The sequence below is a fragment of the Phocoena phocoena genome, chromosome 2 (assembly GCF_963924675.1).
Source record: "Phocoena phocoena chromosome 2, mPhoPho1.1, whole genome shotgun sequence".
NCBI lineage: Eukaryota > Metazoa > Chordata > Mammalia > Artiodactyla > Phocoenidae > Phocoena > Phocoena phocoena.
Genome location: NC_089220.1, coordinates 12,822,556 through 12,849,280, shown reverse-complemented (window position 1 = coordinate 12,849,280; position 26,725 = coordinate 12,822,556). Strand labels below are relative to the sequence as shown.

The window sequence follows — 26,725 nt, the reverse complement described above, 5'->3', positions numbered from 1 at the left end:
TGAGTGGCCCGGGGAGGTGGAGGCAGCAGAAGAGCAGGGAGAACAGTTCCCCCCGAGTCCTTGCTTCAAAGAGCTTCCTTTCCTGACTATAAGCACCAAGGATGCAAACAGATGATGTCATTTTTGGGTGCTCACTCACCTGATGTGAAAACCAGGCTTTGTGTCTGCCTCCTCTAAGGCAGTATAACAAAGTAATTAATTAAGTGCTTGTTCTGAGGTTGGACTGCATGGGTTCAGATTCCAGCAGTACCACTTATAAACTGGGAGACCCGGTTACTTAATTTCCGGGAGTTTGATGATACATGTAGAATGAGTGCTACGATACCTGTGCCACGTAATGTATGTGAAAGTCAACAGCAGCAGTTACTACAGCTATGATGCTCCTGCCGCCGCCTGGTTTCCCCACCGTGTGTCACGCTTGGCCACGGCACTCTGGGAAAGTTCAATGTGGTAGAGAACTGGGCCACCGCTCTCCTAGGACGTGGATGTCACGGTACCACCCTGGAGAGAGCCCAGAACGGGAGACCAAGTCTTCCTACTAGATTTTCACTGATCTGCTATGTGACCTTGGTTGGACGAGTCTCATGACGCACCCCCCCCCCACTTTTTTTTCCTGTGGGAAAACACTCATGACCTTTCTGAACCTCAGTTTCTTCTCTGGTAAGGTTAGAGCCAACCACATCCAGGACTGGTGTTAGCTCTTGTGTGCAGCGTGCTGTCTTGCGTCAGACTGTGCCGTCCCGCCCAGTCCCAGGAGGAAAGATGACTGTAATGGAGAGATTTCTGCAGGGAAGGAGACATGGACCTGACAAAACAGTGTTCCTCCTGTCTCTAAAGTTACATAACCCTGTGTGAGGGTACTGCTGGAAAGTGGGACCGGGGGTAGAAGGCGGGTAGCATGACCCGGCCTGTGGCCTGAGCAGAATCTGTCACCTGGAATAAGAAGATGGAAAGAGAGTATCTTTGCCCTCTGCTTCCTATTTGCTCTTTCAGTTTGCACTAATGAGGCTTTAGGCTAAGTTCTACTCTTGAAGTTAAAGGGTTAAGTTGACGGCTGAAAATGACTGAGTACTGAGAGGTACGCAGAGACGAAGCTACGCGGGGTGGTAGCTGAACGTGCAGTAAGCACAGTGAGCTGGGCTTTAGCCCCCCGTCCTCCTTCCAGGTCCTACATGACCACGACTGAGTGAGAGAAGCAGAAGTGAGAGGAAGCATTGATTTGGGGGTGGGTGAAAGCATGCGTGGAGTGGCTTCTCACCCTCTCACGTGGCTCGGTCATGTCCCATATCCCTGACTTTGACCCAGCACCAACACAACTGATGAAAAGTAGAACCCTGTATATGAATTAGTATCCACAGAAAAAAAAGTGGACTACCTGATCGTGAAAAACTTCATGTAATTTCACGATATTGGGGTGTCCTTCACAGAGTTTCAGAGCTGTTATTTCTTTCTGAGTATTGGCTTCCAACCTGCAAGATGAAACAGTTAGACTCTACATCCCTCTTCACCAAGTTTTTGGAAGCATTGCCCCAATCCTAATTTTGTTTTTATTTACAGTATATTCAGAAGGTAAGTGTCAAAGTATCAGAATGAGGCTTCCCTGAAAGTAGTGAGTCATACACCCACCAGAACAAGTAGAGCAGTATTCTTGAGAAAAATGATCATTTCTGAGTCAGGAAAGAGCTAATCACATGAAGAAATGGATGCTCTACTTGCCTGACAATTTGGTAATAAGAATATACAATCATGGAGGTAATAATCAGTTACCAAAACAACTAGCTGGCTCTCAAACTACCCCTAGGTCACTAAATAATTGCAGAACAAAATACTTCAAATATACAACTAACAGGAATGGCAAAAGCTGCTGAACTCACTAAGCGAGTCTGATTAAACAACACCGCCACAAGAAAGTCTTCTCATAATAACCTGAAAAGCATATCGTACTGATTTATGTCTAAAATGGATTACTTTCTCAGAGCTAGAAGTATAATGGGTCAACTGATGAGCTGAATGGCTAAAACCCTGGTTGAAAACCTTATAATATGCCATCATTTTCCTTTTAAATAAAAATCTTAATTTATAGAAGCCATTGACTAGGACGAATACATAAGAGAGACTGCTGGAAATGTGATACCTTTTGCTGATTATTTTGACCGCAAATGCTTGGTTACTTTTTTTGTTTATGCACTTTCGACAGATGGAAAAACTTCCTTCTCCCAATGGTTTGTCCTTCAGATCTAGGTCATAGTGTTGATAGAATGGAGAGTCCTGACAAGAAACCAACATCATTTCACTTAAGAAAATATTAGTAATACACAGGGATAGATAAAACTGTTGAGTAACAGAACATTATTAATGTTAATAAATAGGAGTGGAATATACTTATAATCTCTAAAAATTCATCATTAGCTCATTTCTATCATGTATACACTTATTTAAAATATATTACTTTCTATCGTAAGAAACGAGCTCATTCAAATGGATGTTAATAATTCTCTAGGGCAAATCTTACTATTTCCATTTATTCATTTTTTAAAATTACGTTTTAGTCAAATGGAAAGTCTATTAAATTTACTTGACTTGAGAAAGTCAATTAGTGTTGGTATTTAAACCATGAATATGTCATTTAATTAACCACATGGCTACACCTTCATCATTGCACTCCTTGCCACATTTGTCACTCCGGGACGATCGACTCCCATGTGAAACTGAAGAGGGTCTATGACGGCTGCATTACGCTTGAAGAGAATAGAAGGAGCAACAAAGGAATAGCCCTAAAAAAAAAAAGAAAGGAAAAAAATAAGGATTTGCAATTATCCGGTTTAGCACAGACTAGATTGTAATCATTTTTTTCTTCTTTGACTCCGTGCTTTCACCACTGAGGGCGTGGGTTCGATCCCGCATTGGGGAACTAAGATCCCGCAAGCCACATGGTGAGGCCAAAAAAAAAAAAAAAGCTCAAATATTTGTTAAGATGAATCTAAAATGCAAGGTTATTTCAAATCAATAGAATAATGCTTTTCAGAAGGAGATCACGCCATCTTCTGGTAGAACTAAACCAATTCAAAATTAAAGGCAGAAAAATACTTCCTTCCTATCCCATCCCCAGTATCTGACTCACATTGCTGATAAAAGTTTGCTTATAAACAAACACAACTAACTTCTCAAAAGAGGTACAGTTACGGAACTAAAAAGTGGTCCAAATGCTACTGGTTTTCAAACTAGATAAATAGCAAGTTTCATTCCAGTCAGTTTCTAATTCAGCAATTATTTGACTCATTATATTTCCTTAGGTTAAATTCAAAACTGAGTTTTAGAAAAGGAGTCAAATCAAACGGCAGAATGATGTGCTGAACCAAAAGTGGTACAGATCTTCCTTGACTTACAATAGGGTTAAGTCCTGACAGACCCACCAGAAATTGAAAATATCCTAAGTTGAAAATGCATTTAACACACCTAACCTACCAGATGTCACAGCTTAGCCTGGCCTACCTTAAACGTGCTCAGAACACTTACATTAGCCTACAGATGAGTAAAATCATCTAACACAAAGCCTATTTAATAATAAAGTGTTGGATATCTCATGTCATTTACTGACTACTGTACTGAAAGTGAAAACCAATGGTTGTTTGGGTTCCGATTGGTTGTAAGTGTATCAGCTATTTACCCTCGTGATCGAGTGGCCGACTGGGAGCCGGGGCTCACTGCTGCTGCCCAGCATCGTGAGAGGATCGTACTGCACCTCACCATCCCAGGAAAGATCAAAATTCTAAGTATGGTTTCCGTGGAATGCATATCACTTTTGCACCACCATAAAGTCAAAAAATCCTAAGTTGAACCATCGTAAATTGGGGACCATCTGTATAATGATGGATGATTAATCTGTTTAAGCTAGAACATTCACTAATTTGAGGAACATTTTTTTCAACATCTGCTTTGTCCCAGCCAAGTACTAGCCACTAGTGTCACCTATGTCCAGAGACAGTGTCTGGACAGCCAAATTAAACCATACTACTGGGATACTAATGGGAGTCAAAGAAGTGAAGCTATGATGCCATTTAATAGAATATTTTATCTTAAGTCTGAGAAAAGATCCTTTCCTAAGTGTAACATCCTTTCTAAATCTTTTATACGAGTTGAGAAACAGTTCTGATTAGTAACTGAAGATAAAGAATCAGATAACACTGTTTATGAATTAAGGAATATTTTGTATGATTAGAAGTAAAGTAGTATTATATTCTCTATAAAAGAGCTTGAACAGAAGTAAAATTTCAGGTGTAAATTCAACACATATTTATTTGCAATATCTCTGTATTTAATAATTTTGAAGAGATTATACAGTCCTGTTTTTCAAGATGCCAGAAAGCTTTCACATGGGAAAATTAATCTTTTCTTTCAAAGCATACATGGCCAACAAACACGTGTGGGCTCTTGGAGATTACCTGAAACAGCCTCTCGGAGCTCTGGGGCAGTGCTGCGGGAGAGTAGGTGGGGTCCATTTCTGTGAACTCTTCTGCAAAGTTACTCACATCTAATTCATCTCGGATGACTGGCTTAAAGGGCGCGGGCACTTTTTTGGCAGCTAAATCATCCCAATTTATTTTCTAAAACAGAGAAAGAAAATTGTAGTAGAATTGTAAAATTGTAAGTAGAAATCAACAAAGTTGAAATATATTTTAGAAAAATAACAAAGATAATGATTTTAATTAAACAACAGAGAGAAGCACATATTTTTTAAAATATTTATCTTATTTATTTTTGGCTGCATTGGGTCTTTGTTGCTGTGCACGGGCTTTCTCTAGCTGCAGCGAGAGGGGACTACTGTTTGTTGCGGTGCACGGGCTTCTCACTGCGGTGGCTTCCCTTGTTGCGGAACACAGGCTCTAGGCATGCGGGCTTCAGTAGTTGTGGCACGCGGGCTCATTAGTTGTGGCTCGCGGGCTTCCGTAGTTGTAGCTCGCAGGCTCTAGAGTGCAGGCTCAGTAGTTGTGGCGCACGGGCTTAGTTGCTCTGCGGCATGTAGGATCTTCCCGGACCAGGGCTTGAACCCGTGTCCCCTGCACTGGAGGGCGGATTCTTAATCACTGCGCCACCAGGGAAGCGCGAAAAGCACATATTTCAAACTAATGATTTAAAAAAATATTTTTTTACAAGCAGGAGCACATTTTTTGACCACAGCTTATAGCTCACTAAAGCTGTGACTGAGATGAGACTGTTCTCCACCACTGTGGAATCTCATCCTGACCACTGGGGGGCACCAGGACACCCTAGTTCACCCTTAGGGATAACAAAAATTATTTTGTCATGAGTCCCCTGAGACAGGCGTTAAGCCAAACCAAAACCAAACCAAACCTAAACTAAACTATAATAAAGGGCTTTAAAATGGATATGAATATTAACTCTAAAGGAACATCCCTATTTTTTAGAGGCAGTGTTAACTAGCTTTCCTTCTGTACTTGCTTTTCCTCCTGGCCATCTGGACAAATTAGAAAATAAACAAACTCACTCTAATTCATGCATTGGTTTATGTCTATAAGTCTAAATGATACTGTGATAGTATGAACTGATGTAACCATTCTTTTCTCATTCAACTGTATTTAAGCTATTCAACATTGCCTCTTCTCTCCCCCATGGGATAATCCAGGCCCCCTTTCTACCCATGTCAGTCACTGTCTGATAAACTACCGTGTCTTCTATTATTCAAATTCAACCCTCTGTTCCGTCTTCTTTATTCTCCTTCAGCCATAAAAAACAACCTCAGGTAATACTTACTGAATTGAATCCCACAGATACCCTATTAATATATTTCTCTTATAATCTAAGATGTCATCCTTGATAGTAAGATACACACTTATTTTATGTACCATTAAGAAAGAAAAAGCATTACCAATTAGAATAGTAAAATGTTGTCCACTGTAAGCTGCATACTGATTTCAGAGATGGTAAAATGTGAAACTTGTACTTCTCGGTTGATGACATTCAGTATAATCAACTAACATAAAATGTTTTTATTATGCCCTCTTGTGGAAGCAATGGAGGTAAAATCATTGAATTAGACCTTCAAAGTTTTCAGCTAAAATGCGTTTTAGAGATCATTTAGTTCATCCTCTTTATTTGATCCAGACGGAAATGGAAGCCCAGAAATCAGAACCAACCTTTTCACTTAAACCTTTGGGAGGGTCAGTCTCCTGACTTTCTAGTTCGTGTTCTTTCCTAGTGTATGATTACATTACAAGCATATGATTACAAGCGTATGATTTGTGCTTGGCTCTTGTACATACATTAAGAGAAACTTCTAGAGTAAAGGGGTAATTTAAAGAGATATACTGTTAGCAGGAGAACGTTTAGTATGGAGAAAATTGAACGCTCTTACAATCCTCTCCACCTCCACCCCATTTGGGTCTTTACAAGTAGAATGTTGGTCTTTCCTGAAGTGTCCCTGTCGTTTAAAAAGTCAAGGCAATTAAATAACCTAAAATTACTATTCTAAGCTATAGAAAAGAGAAATTTCTCTAACATGAAAGCTGTTTTGCAATATTCACAAGTACAGGGAACCGTGGAGAAAAAGATCCTAGGAAAATATGATTTGGGGTATGTTCTTGAATTTTACCTTATTGTTAATTTTTGAGCCGAACTCCTGAACAAGATATATGAAATAGTTTGTTCAAATGCTAACCTTTCCAAGCCATATTAATCTATGAAATGCACATGCTGAGAAATTAATTTTATTCTAAAGGTACTTCTCACTATGTTACTGAACTTCTGTAAGATGTACAGTAATGATTTTTTAAATGGTTACACCAAGAGACTGAAATAAATGTGCCTTTTCTTGAGTATATAAGTAGAGAGAGAATTCTTATTCTCAATTACTATTTGTTTTTCTATATTAAAAACACAATAAATAACAACATGAAAGCTTACTCTGCAGCAGAGTTTTTTTCTTTGTTTTGGTGATAAAAATGTAAAAGCTCAGACTGCAAAGTAAAAATAAAACCTTGATGGTCCCTTTTGAGCATGAATATTTAGGTCATGCTTGTTGATACGATGAAATTATTTAAAAGTCAAAAGCTCAGAGTTTTAGAAATCGAGGTCATGGTATCCCAGGTTGACCATTTAGATTGAAATAACTAGTCAACTCAGTCTATTTAACGTTTTTTTCGAGTTATCTAAAATTGTGGTCATTTTGTGGACAGCACTGAGCATACTAGGATGAGCAGGTGTGTTGGTGCTCTGCAGAATGGTCTCATTAGGCTTTTGCGGAATAAAGCACTGTTTCAAGTACAAAGAAAATAAATAAATAATTCCCTACATATTATAATACGTAACTGAGAAAGAGGCTGATTTTGAATTTTCTAAGATTTCTTCTGGGAAAAGAAGAGATGAAATCACTATCTAAAAAGTATAACACAGTGGCAGTAATAGCTCGGGAACTGAGAAGTAAAAAATATAATAAAAGTCTCCTTAGTCTATATGCCTAGATCTTGAGATCACAAATGGAAATCAATACTCAGAAACTCTAATAAGTATGTAGAAAATCAAATGTTATTATAATCCTCCCCTCTCTCCCTTCATATAGGGAGAAAAAGACCATTTAGGTCCCTACAAGTAGAATTCTGATTCTTCTTCAAGGGTCCCTGTCATTTAAAAATTGGGAGAAAATGATTCGGAAACAGCCCAAGTTCACTCATTCCACCAAGAACGCCAAGTACTCTGAAACCAGCAGGGCATATAAGACCATCTGTTCAGTATGTTTCACCTGAAAAAAGAGATGTTCTTTGATTTCATCTGCATCACGTGGACCACATCCCAGTCTTTTCTTGGGATCTTTCATCAACAGACGCTGAATTAGGTCTTTGGCTACAGCACTCATTTCTTGGGGATACGGAGGCTCGCTTTTTAATATTCTCCTGTAGGCAGATAAAACTTGCTGTTAAAACCACCATAGGATGAAGTTATAGTGACCGTATTCTTCACAGAAAACAAGTATGGCGCAACACACTCTGAAATTGAACTATATGTGAAAAATGGAGATAAAAATATGAGATACCATGAAATCAAATTTCTCAAATTTAAGCAGAAACGAAAAGCATTGATCATTTTCCAGTATAAGTCAATCCTCATGGGAAACTAACATCCCAAATATTTAATTAGAATAAAAAGGCTTGGGGTTGGATTAGATCCCCTATCTATGGACTAGACGCTATGAGTAAACCTTTTACAATGGAAACAACTTAAATAAACTCAGAGAAGAGAATTCAGCACTCAGATTTGGAAGGACAAAAGAAATCCCAACTCTACCTGCCTAGCTTCTCTTGCCCTGTGTGCCAGTGAACATAAGGCGCCAGCAGGAATGGAGAGGGAAGGAAGCCCCAGAAAGGGAGAGTCAGAACCCATTGGACGTGGCTCAACTCTTGACACCAGAGCTGGGGGCTCTTCATGGGATGAAAGCATCTGCTTATTTATCTGCGACGCTAAAACAGACTGGAGAGCCTTAGAAGGCAAGTGGTGCTCAAAGATGGAGTAAACGCTACTCTTTATTACAGAAAGTAAAAAAATTAAGATAATCAGGTTTCTTGATGAAATACCTTGGATTATTCTAAGGTCACAGATGAAATCGATCCAATCCAAATGTACCTTTGCCTCTCTTAAAAGCCAGAGCAATAGTTTAATGAGAAAGAAATAATGGAAGGGGCTGATGGAAATTAAGAAGCTTAACATAGTACACATGGAGATAAACAGTTTCTCAATTATTTGGTTTGCAAAAAGATCCCCTGTTGTTCATGAAAATAGTGATAACTGTTGTGGAACAAAAAATAGATAATAAGTTAATGAGAGATAGTACAGGGCTAAGAACAGGAATTTGGAGCCTTTGGGATCAAGTTCAAGCACTGGCTCTGCTGCTTATTGGCTGTGTCACCTTAAAAGAGTTCATTAATGCCTTTGTACCACAGTTTCCTCTTATGCCTCGTAAATGAGTGAAGACGTGATGTACGGTGCTTGGCACTGCCCCTGAAACGTAGCAAATGCTTGATAAATATGAACTACTCACTGTCCTGCTCCCCTATTTAAGGCAACCACAAAGAAAACAGACAGCCTGTAGCAAGAAGCACTGAGCATCAGGGAAATGATGGTGGGATGGTAACTTCTGACTGAGCATTCCAGCAAGTGTTGTTCATTTCAAAGCGAATTCTACTTCTAGCACTCCATCCTGGGAACCTAAGAAAATGCTGAAAGAACAAGCCCCCATGGTGGGATGGTAACTTCTGACTGAACATTCCAGCAAGTGTTCATTTCAAAGCGAATTCTACTTCTAGCACTCCATCCTGGGAACCTAAGAAAATGCTGAAAGAACAAGCACCCCCCCCACCAAAAAAAAAAAAAAAAAAAAAAGCAGCAGAACCTCTTTTCTTTCTGATTCTTTAGTGTTTTCCCATGACTCACTGCCCGTCAGGGTTGCGACATTAGAGAATAATCCTCTCCTGACATAAGGTGCGGGCGCCCTGTTTCTCAGGGAAAAGCAAGTATACATAGCCTGTTCCATTTCTCCATCTTTAATGTCCTTTCTGCAAGCAAGAGTTTCTTGTGTAAAAGGACCAGGCTCTAGATTCACTGCTGCTGAACCATGTGTAGAAAGAAGCACTTTGGCTGACTTCATCTGAGGGTGCCGACTCTGTTCTGTTACTCTTACACCTAAGTCAGCGACGTTTACTGGCAGTCTGCTCCATACTAGGCACTGGGGGAAGGAATGGTCAGTCTTGTTGACCGTGGTGGGTTCGTGGAGAAGGAGGGCCAGCGAGAGAGCCATGAGCACCTGAAGAGAGGCACGGCCCCACTGAAATGCCCAGACTGCAAGGAGGCACAGGAGACCCCGTGCACACTTCAGGGCAGTAGTCTGGACACGCAAACAACAGCATCGGTGTGCCACCGAGGTGTGCATCAGGTCCACATGCAAGGGAATGAGAGGTTTAGATTCGGGTGAGGCAGGGATCAGATCGGGGAGAAACTGAGTAGAAATCTACAGGAATTCCTGCTGGAAACAGTGCTGATGAGGGAACATGCAGAACAAACAGCGATGACCCTCCCCTTTCCTGAGTGAGAATAATAGGGCCAGAAGCAGCGGGAGCTGACCCGCACAGAGCATGCTGAACACCCACCCGACGTAGAGGAGTGACAGCAGGAGCCTTGCTGGAGACTCACGGAAGGACCACTGCTGTTGTCATATAAGCAGAGTGAGACAGGGTTTCCTTAGCGATGTGGAGAGGCTCTGAAGCCCAGGAAGAGGACCAGAAACTGGGGATGGGGTGGTAAGGAGACAGTAGGCTCAAGCCTTTCCTCCACGGGAAGATGATCCCGGATTTACCTTCTTATACTATTTCCTTGAAATGCACCGGGTCAAGGTGGATGTGAGGCATCAGGTGTGCAGTCATTCTGAAGTTACCCCTGAGAAGTGAACTGCCCCTGGCCAGACAGGTGTGAACAGGCACGTAGGTCCTGGGGGTTGTCTTGTCCAGGACTATTTAAAACATATTCACGAGCCTCTGTGTGTTGTCTCTTATTCCCGAGGGTGTCCTTGTCGGGGCTTGGAAGCTGTGTTCGTGGGAGTTAGAAGACAGAGTTCCTGCACTGAGTTTCCTCTGCTGGGTGGTCCATGCCCGCCCACTAAGTCCCATCACTAATGGCTGAGCGTGTCCCTTCTGGTCTGGGAAGTCAGGCCTAGGTGGTTGGAAAGACCTCTGATGAGATGTTTGATGTTGTCATGCCGATACACTAAAATTCCTGACCTGTATTCTTCCAGAAAGCTACGTAAAACTGGTGCCACATTCCAGCCTGTTGTGCCCTGTGAGTATGAATGTCAGTCTGAGGGCCAGCCCACCGTGGCTGTGCAGAGTGGGCGCTGAGAAATGCGGGTGCAGGAGGAGGATTTCTGTGGGATGCCCACTTGTAACAATACCAGGGCATCTCGCAACAAGGGCTGGGAGACATTTCTTGGGTGTTGGCTGCCACTTTACCTCTTCCAATGTGCTTGATTTCTGAACTGGTAATAACCCAGAGCTATTTTTTCTTGCTTCCAAATGAATCTTAGAGCTCTCTGTAAAATCAGAACAAGCTCTGAATTAACATATCACGTTGAACACTTCAGTGTATATTATCATTCAATCCATACAAAATTCCTATCAAAAGGCTATTATTATCCCTGTCTTACAGATGAGGAAAGATTCCTTTCAAAAAAAAAACCAAGAAATATACATATGAATTAAAATTTCAATCAGATACTTTAGAACCTGGATAATATTAATTTGTAAGAATTAATGATAACACAGCTAAGAAAATTTTGAAAAAGAAAATAACTGGGGAGAATTTGCCTAACTACATAGTAAAATGTATTATAAAACAAAACTGTGAAAGTGAAGTGGTAGTAAAATAAATTAACAGCCATATCAAGTGAATAGAAGAGACAACTTGAAAAATAACCAGGCATATACAAAAACTTACATTGTTTTTAAAAAGTGACCAGCCAACATAGGAAAGACCGCATTGTTTGACAAATGTGTTGGGTAAACCAGCTATGTGGGAAAGAAACAAACAAGGCAAGACCCTTGCCTTATACCGTAAGCCCAAATAAACTCTGAATGGATTGAGGAATTACATGTAAAATGCAAAATGAAATAAAATTAAAATCTATAGTAATATATAAATGAATATAAAATTTCTTCCTATTCATGGATGGAAGTTTCTGAAAACCCCTGTGGTAAAAGAAATGCACAACTGATTAGCTTAAGAATTTATGGAGGGCTTCCCTGGTGGCACAGTGGTTGAGAGTCCGCCTGCCGATGCAGGGGACATGGGTTCGTGCCCCGGTCCGAGAAGATCCCACATGCTGCGGAGCGGCTGGGCCCGTGAGCCATGGCCGCTGAGCCTGCACGTCCGGAGCCTGTGCTCCGCGACGGGAGAGGCCACAACAGTGAGAGGCCCGCGTACAGCAAAAAAAAAAGAATTTATGGAGTAAAGGGTGAGGACATCAAGATTAAAATTAAACCTATGATGGAGAGAGAGGTAGGTAGATACGAAATAAGCAAGGATGGTAAAATATTCATGGTAGAATCATGGCAGTGAGTACACAGGTGTCCACCATAACAAATATTTGCAACTTTTCATAATAAAATGTGGCGGAAAGAGTGAACCTATGAAACTTGGCACATGTGTTTTGTATGTTCACTAAAACATAACAACAAAGAACTGTCCCAATAAAAAGTTATCAGTGACCTTTAGGACAGTGGTTTATGCTCACCTCATCCCTCCACATCACCCACCCACATCACCTACATTCTACAAAATTGCTGTTACCCCCACTATTTAACCTTTTCCTTTATTTTTCTTCATGGAATTTATAGACTACTCTATACTTATTTGTCTATTATTTATCTCTCCCAACTAAAATGTAAGCTCAATGGGAGTAGGGATTCTTTTTTTTTTTTTTTTTAAAAAGCAGTCTTGTTCACTGCTTTATTCCCTGAGGCCTAGAACACTGCTTTCGCCTAGAGCAAGTCCTCAACAAATATTTACCAAATCAATACATGTCTAATTGTTCTCCATTTACTATATGAGGAGCTTTCCTCCTCAGTTTCCATAGATGCCTGCAGATAACTTTTTCACTTTTTTGCAGATAGCAAAAGATGAGTTGATTATTTCTCTCTGTCCTCCATTTATAAGTTCACAATCTTCCCCATTTCATTGTGGACTCTCACTTCCTGGTTCCCCAGTGGTCCCCAAATCACAGAATCACATATGTGCCTGCCTGAGTTAGAAAGATTTTTCACTGAACTACTCACTCTTAATTTTTGTGCAACACAAGGGGGATAGTAAAGCACATCATGGTGTTATCTACTCAATGGTATACTACACAGCCATTACAAAAGTATGTTTATGAAGAGTTTGTAATTAGAGAATGCTTATAAGTTTACACAAAAACTGCAAAATATAAAGTTGATTTCTAGTATGAGCACATTATTCAGGTGAAGAAGACGAATGGGAAATAGTAGCAGTGGTCATCTCTGGGTGTTATTACTGCTGTTTGCCTCCTATGCACGCTTTAAACTATAGTGAACATTACCTTTAAGAATAGGCATGATAAAATGAACTTCATTTACAAGATCACGGACCTGCTGAGAGCACTACCCAGACTGGCGAGGACTCCAGGGAGTCTGCAGGACCCTGTGCGTGTTTCCCCACCGTCTGAAAGGCATTTCCTTCTACCCTCTGCCTTTGCAAACCTCACTGGCTCTCTCAGCCCAGCCCATGCTATCTCTCCATCAGGAGGGCGTCCCTGACGCTCCCAAACCCAAGGGACTGTGCCGCCTCTCTACTTCCACAGCATTCATCTTACCACTCAAACATTTGTCAACACTCTCTCTTATGATGAATTGTCATCTATTTATTCCATATCTTCCCAAACAGTATGTAAGTTTTCTTAGGGCAAGAACTATGTGCTTCTATTTCTCTTCCTCCTAGGAGTTAAAAATCACTCAACAGGGCTTCCCTGGTGGCGCAGTGGTTGAGAGTCCACCTGCCGATGCAGAGGACGCGGGTTCGTGCCCCGGTCTGAGAGGATCCCACATGCCGCAGAGCGGCTGGGCCTGTGAGCCATGGCTGCTGAGCCTGCGCGTCTGGCGCCTGTGCTCCGCAACGGGAGAGGCCACAACAGTGAGAGGCCCGCGTACCACACACACACACACACAAAAATCACTCAACAAATACTCAAGTGATTAATGAAATCAACCCCTCTGCTGTCTCTGGACCCGTCCTTCCCAATCCTTTACCTGAAATAAGCATCTGCCTCACCTGCAAACAGCCACACGGAACCAAGTGTTACCCAGGAAAGAGCATGAAGTGACTTTCCAGTCACTCTGCACTTGACTCCAGTCCCACCTCCCTGTAGCTCTGAATCTTTAGGTAACTGAAGCTTACCTTCCTTGTCTGTAGGACAGCACATGCTGCTACCTCATTTTCAGGGTTGTAAGGATTCAAGGCCATGATGTGGGTGACTTTGGGCACAGAGGTTGGCACACAGCGGGGCCCTTAGCCTGGCTACTCCACAGGAGCGCCCCTTCTCTGAGCCACGAGACTGGCTGCCCAGGGAGGACGGTCCCATGCAGTCACTTCCCTCTGCATGTCACTGAGCTCTTTCTTGATCCGGATCCACCTAACCTGTGCTTCCTGGGGCCACATCCACTGGGTGATTAAGAATAATGAGATGAGATTCTTTGGCTGGTACCCTTGCTGGCTTTTGCAGAGCGTGCGACTCCACTCAAAGTCTCATCCAGTAATTCCTGGGAGTCCCCAGGGCATGTCTTCTGTGAGCTATGAATACTCCTCTTCACTCTCTCCTACAGCATCTTGTTTCATCTTTCCCCCAGGTCTCTAACAAGGCCTCCGACCCCCACTGCCTGAGAAGCCACCCACCTGAGAAGCCGAAGGGAGAAAATACCTGTTTCTCATGAGGTTAGAAGAACCAAAGATGTGTGCGTGATCCTGCAAACATTTGGGCTAAATTCCTTTTCTTTTCAACTTATAGCATCTCCTCCCTAAAAGTGACAGATGAAACCTAGAATTGTCCTTCCTCGCTCAATGGCTAAGGCCTCTGTGAACCCAGCTGGTCTACCTGGGCTCCTCTCCCTTCGACGCCCACACAGTTAGATTACTGATGGGTCTACTAGACTGGTTTATCAGACGTACCTGAACGCGTCTTAATCTCAGAGGTGGGCCTGGCTTAGGCTAAAGCTGGGATCCCATTTCACTCACCAGGGCTTTACTGGCAGACCTCTTCCCAGGCCCTCCTCCTTACTACACTCTTTTCTGTGGCCCAGACAATGCTCTCCAAGCTGGTACTTCACCACCCACTCCATTATCTGTGTTAGAGTGCCCTTCCTAACAGGGCAAGATGACAGGGATAGGAGAGGGCCTTGGGGCTTCCTGCGGACCAAGTGGTTGCATGTGACAACAAACTAAGGCCGTGTTGGGGGTCAAGAGCAGAGTGGAACACATGGAATTTCAGAGAGATTGCTGAATGGAAAGGAGCCCAGGCAGAGAACAAGAGCCAGAGTGTGGAGACAGGATGCTCGTCCTGAAGGATGGGGCACCCTCCTGGGAGGCCCTGGAGAACCACGGCACATGAGGAACAGCAGATCATGCCGCAGACCAGAACAGATGGCGGGTTTGTGAATGCAGAGGCTAACTCTTCTTTCCACGGCCTTTGCCAGTAGCTGTGAGGCTGACCTTTGAGGCTCCAGGTGGATGGGAGCAGTGGAGAACCGGCTGGGGCGGTAATCGGAGGTGGCAGCGAAGGAGGAGGTGGAGGGGAAGCTCAGGAAATGGCAACCACCCTGATGGCGTCTCTGAGGGGCCCTCTCCACGGCGGGAATGATCAGCCCTATGTTTTATGAAGGGCTCCAAACCCTCTCCCCACCCAGGGAGTGCTTCAGAGGCAAATTAGTAATTCAGTACCATTTGGCCCTCCCCACCACGTGTTATGCAAGGGAAGCAGGAGTGAAAAGGATGATAAGAGGGAAGATGGAAAGCTGAGGATTATGGTGCCAAGGGAAGGGTCATTTTCGCCCTGCTCCTCTCCCATCACTGGACTCCGGTCTGAAGCTGCTGTAATTGTATCCTGTTAAATAACAGGTAGAGGGATAGCTCTTGTGACAAACATTAATAGATTTGGGGTAATGAGTCAAAAAACACCTGGGAAATATAGATACTGCTATTGGATACAAAAATACCTAGAGAGAAGAAAAGAAAAAAACAAATTGCCTATGGGGAATTAAGAATGCTTTATAAAATATGCTGACAAAAAAATTTCATCATAAAGACATAAGAAAGCCAAGGAAAAAAATGAATTTGATCTCTTCTTAGCGTAAGAAATAATGATACTTGTTGTTATTCTATACATAACTCTGAGAGCAAGACATCAATAAACAGAAAATGTAAAATGATACAAATGGGCTAATTCAATATGTTACTGAATAATTAACATGGATAAAACAGAAAAATACAACAGAATTACTGTTTTTTGATTTTGCACTTAGAAGACTAAATTAGCACATCACACAAAATCAATGTTTTAAAATAATTACTTAAAGAGAAACACTGGTTGCGAGGACAAATAAATTCTTACCTAAACCAGGGGTCAGCAAGCTTCTTTGTAAAAGGCCCATGGTAGGCAGATTTCTAAGCTGCTCAATGATCACTGTCTCCTTGTATTCACAGCCTCGTGTTGCCTGGACCTAGTGACTTTCTTATAACCAATATTATTCAGCAAAGATGAGAGAATGCCACTTTCATGATTAGGTTACAAAACATTCCATCTTCCTAGCATACTCTCTATTGCCTTCCCAGCTTGCATGCTTCGATGAAGAAGTTGCCCTGTTGGAAAGGCCCACACAGCAAGGAAGTGAGGGTGGTCTTCAGCCAACAGCCAGCAAGGAACTGAGGCTCTCAGTCCAACAACCCAGAGGAACTGAATCCTGCCAACAACCACATGTGCTTCAAAGCAAATCCTCTCCCGGTTGATCCTTGAGATACTGAAAGCCCAGCCAACACCTTGATCGCAGCCTGTGAGTGACCTTGAAGTGGAGGACTTAGCTAAGCTGTGCCCAGATTCCTGATCTACAGAAACGCTGAGATAATAAATGTATGTTGTCTTAGGCCACTAAGTTCTGAGCTCATTTGTTACTGAGCAATGGATAATGGGTAACTAATACAAGGCCAGACAATACATTCTTCAGGCTTTGGAAGCGATATGGTCTTTGGGGCAACTATTCAGTGTTGTTGCTGCAGCATGAAAGCAGCCAGACATGATAGGTAAATGGATGAGTACTCTGTGTTCTAATAAAACATAACTGATGGACACCGAAATTTAAATTTCATCTAATTTTCACATGTCACAAAATATTGGTCACCTTTTGAGTTTTTCAACCACTTAAGAACGTAAAAACCATTCTTAGCTCACAGGCTACACAATAACAGGTAGCAGAATGGATTTGGCCTGCAGGCCATAGTTTGCCAACCCCCTACCTAAACAACACCTACAGCTCTGTTTAAACCATTATTTTTATAACACTTAGACCTGAATTTATATAACATTATGCTTAGGATAGCACTATGAAACACAATAGTAAAGTATACTTTATTGATGGATAATGAAATACCAAATAAACATCTCTTGGCAAGAATTTTGTAAATTTCCAAGGCAGAGAAAGTGAGACAGAAACAACCCTACCGGAGATGATGGAGGAGCTGCAATCAGAACCTCTATGTCCTGATGCCCAGGTGAGGGTAAATCTAATTATCCTGGTTTACACAGCCCCAGGCAAGAAAAAGCTTCCTTCTTGAAGGGAAGGCAGAAAAACTGCTAACAATACCAGTGGCTGAGGGGACACCTTCCTGTGTGGCAGTAACACATACCCTGAAAGAGGAAGCTCTACACAGAGGCAGTAAAAGCTAGTGGGAAACGTGTGTACGAAAAGCACATGCTTACATACGTGAAATAAAAATAAGAAACAGACTCACAGAAAAGCTAAAGAGCTATCATTCAAATCTATAATGTTGACAATTTGATGTTTGTTCAGAATGGTACCGAGGAATGGCGAATCTAGAAATCATTTCACATGAACAGTTAAGAGAACTAGAAAGGTTTACCCTAGATAAAACTATCTTCAGACACCTAAAGCAATGTCTGGAAGAAACCACAGAACTACTCTGTTCTTTAGAGGACAGGACCACGACCAGGATCAGAACTGACGTGCAGAGGTTAGAGGAAACTAATTTCAGCTTGTTTTACGGGAGGAGAAATTCTGATGGAAGGGGCTTCCTTGAAAATACCTTACACAACAGTGTTACCTGTTTACTGATGGCACTCAGACAGAAAGGAGAGGACCGTCAGGGACACTGATAAAGGGATTCTTACACCATGGAGAAAGTTCTCGTCTCATCCTAAATTCTTATCATATTTTAAAATTTGATAACCAGAGAAAACATATGTGTCCTGATTTTAGGCTACCTGTAGACAACAACAGGAAAACAGATAACTTGGATAATATATTATTCTGGTGCATCTCAAGTAAACTCTATAGAAAGTATGCAGAGTTCAGGGGAGATCACAATAATTAAGGAATGGAAGAATTCAATGATCAGAAAAAGCCCTGGCTATTTAAGACATTTGGGGACAAGGTAATGATACATTTTTCTGAACGGTGCATATTTTATAAAGAACAGACTGTAAAAGATTTTACACCAGGAAAGACAATCAGAATGATTATCTTGAAAGGCAAAAGTAATGTGGGATAATTCAGCTATTACACTGTTAGTAAATTTCAAGAAAACAAAACAAAACAAAAAAACCATGGAATCATAGGTTAACACCAAGCTTTAAGCAAAATTATTAACAACATGACAAAGTGAATAATTAATTGATCAAAGGGAAAGAATCCTATTTAAATTCTTGAGAAATCTGCTCTAGTTTTAAGATTTTAGACAATCTGATTCAGGCTCTCTTTCTCTTGCTAAAACCAGAATGCCAACTAATTTATCTAAAGGCAATCAAAGCAATTTAAATTTGAACATCTTTTGGTTCAGAATTTTCCTGCCGTTATGGTCGGCAATATACTGTCTCTCTACAGGCAGACCTGTGGTGGAATGGAAACCTGTAAAAAGAAGATTGCTTGTGTATGTGGAATCAGAAAGAGGGAATTAGTCAGAGGAGCCACTATTTAATGTTGTCAGGTAAGTCTGCCCTTTCATTTGTCACCATGACAGGTGTGACCCTGCAAGGGGACCCTAATTCTCAAAAGACTAGGGGCAAGGTTTCCTACAATTCTGAGGCATTTTCAAACTGTCAAAAAGCACATTTAAAATAAGCAAAGTCATGTTTAGAATTTTAATAATAGGCATGATTTAAATTTGATTTTAACAAGAAATATTTCTGATCACTTAGCTTCGAAATTAAATAAGCTGTAATAGTGGGAAATTATTTACTTCCTAATATGTCCTGTAAAAGGTACATTCTAAAAAAATTTAGCAGTTTTATTGAAGTAAAATTGATGTATTATACAATAAACTCACCATATAAAGTGTACAACTTGATAAATTCTGACATATATATATATACACCTTTGAAACCATCCCCACAATCAAGATAATGGACATACCCAATGCCCTCCAAAGTTCCACTGTGTCCCTTTGTCATCTTTCCTGCCCTCCCCCCAATCAACTGTCCCTCAATCAATTTCCACACTTGAGCCAGTTTATATACCCACAACCTCTTGAATAAAGGGGATGGTGGGTCACCTTGAGGAAGGACCCTGAGAATTTGTACTGTTAATCTTCCTTCCAGCCTTCCCCAGAGGGACCCACGGCCTTTCACCAGAGTAACTGTACATTGGGGAAAGGAAATCATCAGACCTTTCAGGGACTACTGGTCACTGGTTCTGAATTGACACTAATTCCAGGAGACCCAAAACATTACTGTGGCCCATCAGCCAGAGTAGGTGCTTACGGAGGTCCAGTAATTAATGGAGTTTTAGCTCAGGTCCATCTCACAGTGGATTCGGTGGGTCCCTGACCCCATCCTGTGGTTACTGTCCCAGGTCAAGAATGCATAATTGGAACAGAGATACCTGGCAGCTGGCAGAATCCCCACATTGGTTCCCTGACCTGTGGAGTGTGGGCAATTCTGGTGGGAAAGGCCAAGTGGAAGCCATTAGTACTGCCTCTACCTAGGAAAATAGTAAATCAAAAAGCAAGACCGCATTCCTGGGGGATTGCCGAAATTAGTGCCACCAGCAAGGACTTGAAAGATGCAGGATTGGTGATTCCTACCACATCCCCATCGAACTCGCCTAACTGGCCTGTGCAGAAGATGGATGGCTCTTGAAGAATGACAGTGCATTATTGTAAATTTAACCAGGTGGTGACTCCAATTACAGATGCCGTACTAGTTGTGGTTTCATTGCTTAAGCAAATTAATACAAGCTCTGGTACCTGGAATGCAGCCATTGATCTAGCAAATGCCTTTTTCTCCAGCCCTGTCCATAAGGCCCACCAAAAAGAGTTCCTTTCAGCTAGCAAGGCCAGCAATGTACCCTCACTGTCGTACCTCAGGGGTTATCCGTTCTCCAGCCCTGTGTCATTGTTCAGTTCACAAAACTCTTGATCGCCTTTCTTCTTCATACATAATCACGCTGGTCCATTACATTGATGACTTTATGCTGATTGGACCTGGCGAGCAAGAAGTAGCAACTACTCTAGACTTATTGGTAAGACATTTGTGTGTCAGAGGGTGGGAAATAAATCTGACTAAAACTCAGGGGCCTCTAGTGGATTTCTAGGAGTCCAGTGGTATAGGGAAAATCAAGATATCTTTTCCAAGGTGAAGGATAAGTTGTTGCAGCTGGCGCCTCCTACCGAGGCACAATGCCCAGTGGGCCTCTGGGTTTGAGAGGCAACATATTCCTCATTTGGGTGTGTTACCCCGACCCATTTACCAAGTGACCCGAAAAGCTGCTGTTGAGTGGGGTCCAGAACAAGAGAAGGTTCTGCACCAGGTCCAGGCTGCTGTGCAAGCTGCTCTGCCACTTGGTTCATCTGATCCAGCAGATCAGAGGTGCTGGAAGTGGCAGACAGGGATGCTGTTTGGAGACTCTGGCAGCTCCTAGAGGTGAACTGAAGCACAGGCCCTTAGGACTTTGGAGCAAAACCCTGCCATCTTCTGAGGATAACGACCCCCCTTTTTGAGAAACAGCTCTTCGTCTGCTACTTGGCCTTAGCAAAGACTGAACATTTAACTATGGGCCCCCAAGTTACATGCAACCTGAGATGCCCATTTATCTGATCCATCAAGCCGTAGAGTTGGGAGTGCACAGCAATGCTCCATCATCAAATGGAAGTGACGTACACAAGACTGGGCTGAGCAGGCGCTGAAGGCACAAATATGTACGTGAAGAAGTGGCCTAAGTGCCCATGTCCCCGCTCCTGCCACACCGCCTTCTGTCTCCCAGCCCGCATCTACGGCCTCATGGGGAGTCCCCTACCTTAGCTGATAGAGGAAGAGGAGGCTCAGGCTTGGTTTACAGTTTTGCATGATATGCAAAGGTGCAAGCAAATCTTTCCGGCGGGCAGAACTTTGGGCAGTGCACCTAGTTGTTCATTTTGCTTGGACCACGCAATTTTATACTAATTAATGGGCTGTGGCCAATGGTTTGGCTGGATGGTCAGGGATTTGGAAAGAACATGATGGGAAAGCTGCTGACAAGGAAATCTGGTTGACAAAGATATTTGGGGACGAGGTATGTGGACAGACCTCTCTGAATGCGCAAACATGTGAAGACATTTGTGTCCTGTGTGAATGCTCACCAAAGGGTGACCTGAACAGAGGAGGATTTTAGTAGTCAAATGGATAGGCTGATCCGTTTTGTGGATACCAATCCGCCTCTCTCCATTCACCCGTCATCACCCAGTGGGCTCATGAGCAAGGTGGCCATGGAGGCAGGGATGGAGCTTATGCATGGACTTAGCAACATGGACTTCTACTCACCAAGGCTGACCTGGCTTCAGCCACCACCGAGTGCCCAATCTGCCAGCAGTGGAGACCAATACTGAGTGCCCAATATGGCACCAATTCCCAGGGTGATCAGCCAGCTATGGTGGCAGGTTGATTACAATGGATTGTTTACATTACAGAAGGGACAGAGTTTCACTCTAATTGGAAAAGACACTTACTATGGATATGGATCGCTTTTCCTACATGCAATATTTATGCCAAACCTGCCAAAATTCCTTAAGCACTGTCATGGTATTCCACACAGCACCACTGTTTCTGATGAAGGAACTCACTTCACAGCAGAAGAAGTGCAGCAATGGACCATGCTCATGGAATTCACTGGTCTTACCATGTTCCCCACCATTCTGAAGCTGGCTTGATATCATGGTGGAATGATCTTTCGAAGACTCAGTTACAGTGCAAGCTAGGGTGGCAAGTTTCTCCAGAAGGCTGAAACGCTCTGAATCAACATCCAATATACGGTGCTGTATCTCCCATAGCCAGGATTCACGGGTCCAGAAATCAAGGGGTAGACATGGGAGTGGCACCACTTACTACTACCCGTAGTGACCCACTAGCAAAATTTTTGCTTTCTGTTTGCATGACTTTATGCTCTGCTAGCCTAAAGGTCTTAGTTCCAGGGGGAATGATGCTTCCTCCAAGACACGAAGCAGTGATTCCATTGAACTGGAAATTAAGATTGCCACCCAGCCACTTTGGGTTTCTCAGGCCTCTGAATCAACAGGCAAAAGGAGTTGCGACACTGGCTGGGGTGAATGATCCTTACTATCAAGGGAAGTTGGACTACTATTCCACAATGGAAGTAAGGAAGACTGTCTGGAGTACAGGAGATGCCCTAGAGGGTCTATGAGCATGACTAGAACCTGTGACGAAGGTCGTTTGAAAACTACAACGCAATCTAGTCAGGACTATTAATGGCCCACATTCTTTGGGAATGAAGGTTTGGATCACCCCACAAGCTGAGGTACTTGTTGAAGGCAAAGGGAATACAAAGTGGGTAGTGGAAGAAGGCAGTTACAAAGACCAACTATGACCCCGTAACCAGTTATAGAAACGAGGGCTGTGACTGCCATGTGTATTTCCTCCTTACTTCGCTATGAATAAGTGTATAAATTATATATTTGTTTCCTTTCCTCCCTTATTCCTTCATCATATTAGATAAGATGTGTTGACTTTATATCAACCATGGTACTTAAGTATTTTAAACTTATACCATAGTCTTTAAGTTATGGAATTTCAAGGAGAAGAGTGGCTATCACTACACCACTCAAGGACTTTACGTCCTCTTCTGGGGAAGGGGTTAGTGGGTTGTTGGGATAGCTGTATCACGTTGGGTGGAATGACCACGTCATTGTCTTTATTTGGAGATCAAGTACAGTTTAAGGAGATGCAAATGGCTGCCAAGGTGACAGGGGCTGGACTTGTAATGGTTAACTTCAAGTGTCACGTGACTGGGACACAGGCTGAGATTAACCATTATTTCTGGGTGTGTCTGTGAGGGTGTTTCTGGATGAGATTAGCATTTGAATCCCTTCCCCAATGTGGGTGGGCACCAGCCAATCCCTTGGGGACCTGAATAGAAAGAGAAGCAGAGGAAGGGAGGGTTCAGTCCCTTACTGCCTGCCTGCTCAACCTGGGACACTGGTCCTCTCCCCTTGGACTGGGATTTGCACCAGGGGCACCTCTGGTTCGGAGGCCTTCGGACTTGGACTGGAATTGCACCACGGCTTCCCTGGGTCTCCAGCTTGCAGATGGCAGATCGTGGGACTTCTTAGCTGTCGTAATTGTGTAAGCTGATTCCTTATAATAGATCTCCTTTTATATATATGTGTGTATATATCCTATTGGTTCTGTTTCCCTGGAGAACCCTAATATAGTCAGTCACTTTATTTTTAGCCATTCCAGGGAGTATATAGTGCTATCTCATTGTTGTTTGGTTTGCATTTCCCTAAAGACTAATGATGTTGTTGATCATCTTTTTATGTGCTCATTTGCCACCCACAGATCTTCTTTGGTGAACTGTCTGTTCAAATGTTTTGCCCCTTTTAAAAAATGGAGAGGTTTTTTTTTTTCCTTGAGTTTTGAGTGTTCTTTATATATTCTGGATACCAGTCCTTTATCAGACATAATTTGTAATTTTACCCCAGTCTGTGCCTTGTCTTTCCATTCTCTTAAGAGTTTCTTTCGAAGAGCAGAAGTATTTAATTTGGATGAAGTTCAATTTATCAGTTTGCTTTTACAGATTGCACTTTTTGTGTCTTATCTAAGAAATTTTTGCCTAACGCAAGGTCACAAAGATTTTCCTTCATGTTTTCTTCCAGAAATTTTATAATTTTAAGTTTTACATTTTAGGTCTATGATCCATTTAAAATTTTTCTATAGAGTGAAGTATTTATTGAAGTTCATTTTTTTCCATATGGTTCCAGAATCATTTGTTGAAAAACTATCTTTCCTCCACCAAACTGACTCTGCACCTTTGTAAAAAAAAAAAAAAATCAGCTACCTATATCTGTGTGGTTCTATTTCTGCACTCCCTATTCTATTTCACTGATGATTTGTATATTTTGATACAAACACCACAGTGTCTTAATTGTTGCAGCTTGTAAGTCTTCAAATCAACTTTGGTCTACTTTTTCAAAGGTGATTTGGCTATTCTATGCATTTAGACCCAGGTCCTATGCATTTAGACCCAGGGTGTCAATTTCTACTTAAAAAAAAAAAAAGCCTGCTGGGATTCTAATTGTGCTGAATCTATAGATCAATTTGGAGAGAAATAACATCTTAGCTATACTGAGTAGTTCCGTCACACATGGCGCTTATCACTACTTAACTGAATAGTATTTGAGGGGTACCTTCGGCAAAGCTCTGAACTTCACTCTCTCTCTGCAGCTTTCTCCTCTCCAACACTCTGCCCTGCAAATGCCAGCTTCCCCAGCTTTCCTGGACTGTCATTTCCATCTCGGCTCCACTTGTGTTTCCCCTCCCTGTACTGCAGCCTGGATACTCTCTCAAGGCAGTAAGCTGGGCAATCATAGGGCTCACCTCATTTATTTCCCGTCTCTCAGGGTTCACTGTGCTTCATTGCTAGATGTTCAATGTCTTCCATACTGTGGTTTCATATATTTTGCCCACTTAAAAAATTGTTTCAGGCAGGAAAGTAAATCCGGTCCCTGTTATTCCATCTTGGTAAGAAGTGGAAGTCTCAATTTTTAATTTTTAATGTCAAATCCGTTCTCAAAGTTATAAAATTCAAGTAAAAACAGGACAAAAACATAACTAGTAATTAGTACAATGTTTTATCACACTTTGTTTATTTGTTCATTAACTCATTTCATTCCAAGAACATTCATTGAATTCTGCATGGTAAGCACTGTGCTGGCATCTAAGCATACAATGCTGAGGATCAAAGCCAGACAGGCCCCTGGCTCTCACAGAGCTTACAATCTAGTGGGACAGACAGACATTAATCAAATAATTACAAACAAAAATGTAACACTGCAATTGTGATAACTGCTATGAAGGAAAGGAACAAAACAGTGCTATGATAACCTACAAGAGGGTGATTTTATGGTATTTGTTTCTATTGAGCCTATATCCACGATTTGAAAAATATCACTACTGTTTCTTTATGTTAAAGTCACAAAGAAATTCCATTATGTATACAGTGGGAAAAAAGTATCCATCAAATAAACATTAGGTTAAGATGATATGCTAAGTACTTTGGAGCACACAAAAATTACGACACTATCTACGAAAATTAAGATCTAACTGGGCATATAAAATATAAAGAAATATAAAGGTTATATATCTATATCCTACAGGAATATAATTGGAAATTTACCACTTACACATCGTTTTTGTCTACCCCATTAAAAACAGTATTTTTTCTATCAGCCCAATTGCAGAAGTTTGATCAGTTCCTTTGAGAAAACAATACACTTATTTTATTTTGTTAGGTCTTACCTAGATATCTCAGCTTGGGAATTCTTCTCTCCATCAACAGTGAAAGGAGATGCTCCAGTTAGTAATTCATACATTAGAACACCTAAACTCCACCAGTCAACTGCCTATAAAACAACAGTAATTTCATTTTCTAGAATATTAATTGTATTTTATATAAAAAGAAAAATGAACAAAATAAATCTATATATTTGACAATATTTTGACAAAAAGATTTCGTGCACAGCTTCCTGTGCAAGGAGTATTAAATTAGCACATGCAAAAAAGACATTGAGAGGACAAATATTCAGGTATCCTCAGAATTTAAACATAGAGAAGTCAATCAAGTGTTTCTATTGCTAAAAGTGTTTCAATTATTTCCTAAACTAGTAATGGTTTTACTTAGGCTAATTAAAAAAAAATTTTTTTAATTAAAGTATGGTTGACTTACAATGTTATGTTAATTTCTGCTATACAGCAAAGTGATTCAGATATATATATATATATATAAATTTTTAAATATTCTTTTCCATTTGGTTTATCACAGGATATTAAATATAGTTCCCTGTGCTATACAGTAGGACCTTGTTGTTTATCCATTCTATATATAGCAATTTGCATCTGCTAACCCCAAACTCCCAACCCATCCCTCCCTACCCCCAAAAAAATTTTTAAATTTTAAATAAATTTAAAAAATTTTAAGTAAGTAAAATCTTTGGACTTAGGATAGGGGGAAAAACGTACCAATCAGCATTTTTATTAACTATTCAGCTCCAATAAATATGAAATTTCTTAAAGCCAAAGAACGAAAATGAAAAAAATCCCATCAAAAGATGTTATTTTTTCATAACCACCTATATCAATTCCTCTTATGGAACCAATCACATAAATCTAGCAGTCTTCACTTTCTGGGAGGTATGGAAAGACTGAAAATAATATAAAATAAAATGTGATCTACGTTGGAAAACAATTTATAAAAGCAGTTACCTGAACTGAGAGCGTAGCAAATTATACAGAATTTAAAGAATCTTGATATATTGAAAATTAGTTCCTTTACAATTAGGCAAATCAAGATTTGAATAATTGTTGGATATATGAGCTTACAGCAATGAGAAATTAACTGGTGCTAAAATTTTAAACTCTCTGCTTCCAAATTTCAGAGCCAAGATTTCA

At 41.4% G+C, this 26,725-nt stretch overlaps 1 protein-coding gene across 7 annotated transcripts in view; it reads right to left on the bottom strand.

Annotated features, from left to right (window-relative positions):
- Positions 1-26,725, bottom strand: part of RPS6KA5 (ribosomal protein S6 kinase A5) — a 180,422-nt gene that overhangs the window by 16,169 nt on the left and 137,528 nt on the right. For 5 of the 7 annotated variants that reach the window (XM_065872001.1, XM_065872002.1, XM_065872003.1 and 2 more), the window contains 6 exons: positions 25,577-25,680; positions 7,757-7,907; positions 4,443-4,604; positions 2,649-2,774; positions 2,135-2,268; positions 1,376-1,469 (listed from right to left, as the gene is read on the bottom strand). In XM_065872001.1, coding sequence (XP_065728073.1) covers positions 1,376-1,469; positions 2,135-2,268; positions 2,649-2,774; positions 4,443-4,604; positions 7,757-7,907; positions 25,577-25,680 — 771 coding nt within the window. The remainder of the gene's footprint in view (positions 1-1,375; positions 1,470-2,134; positions 2,269-2,648; positions 2,775-4,442; positions 4,605-7,756; positions 7,908-25,576; positions 25,681-26,725) is intronic. The other 2 variants (XM_065872005.1, XM_065872007.1) reach the window with 2 other exon arrangements.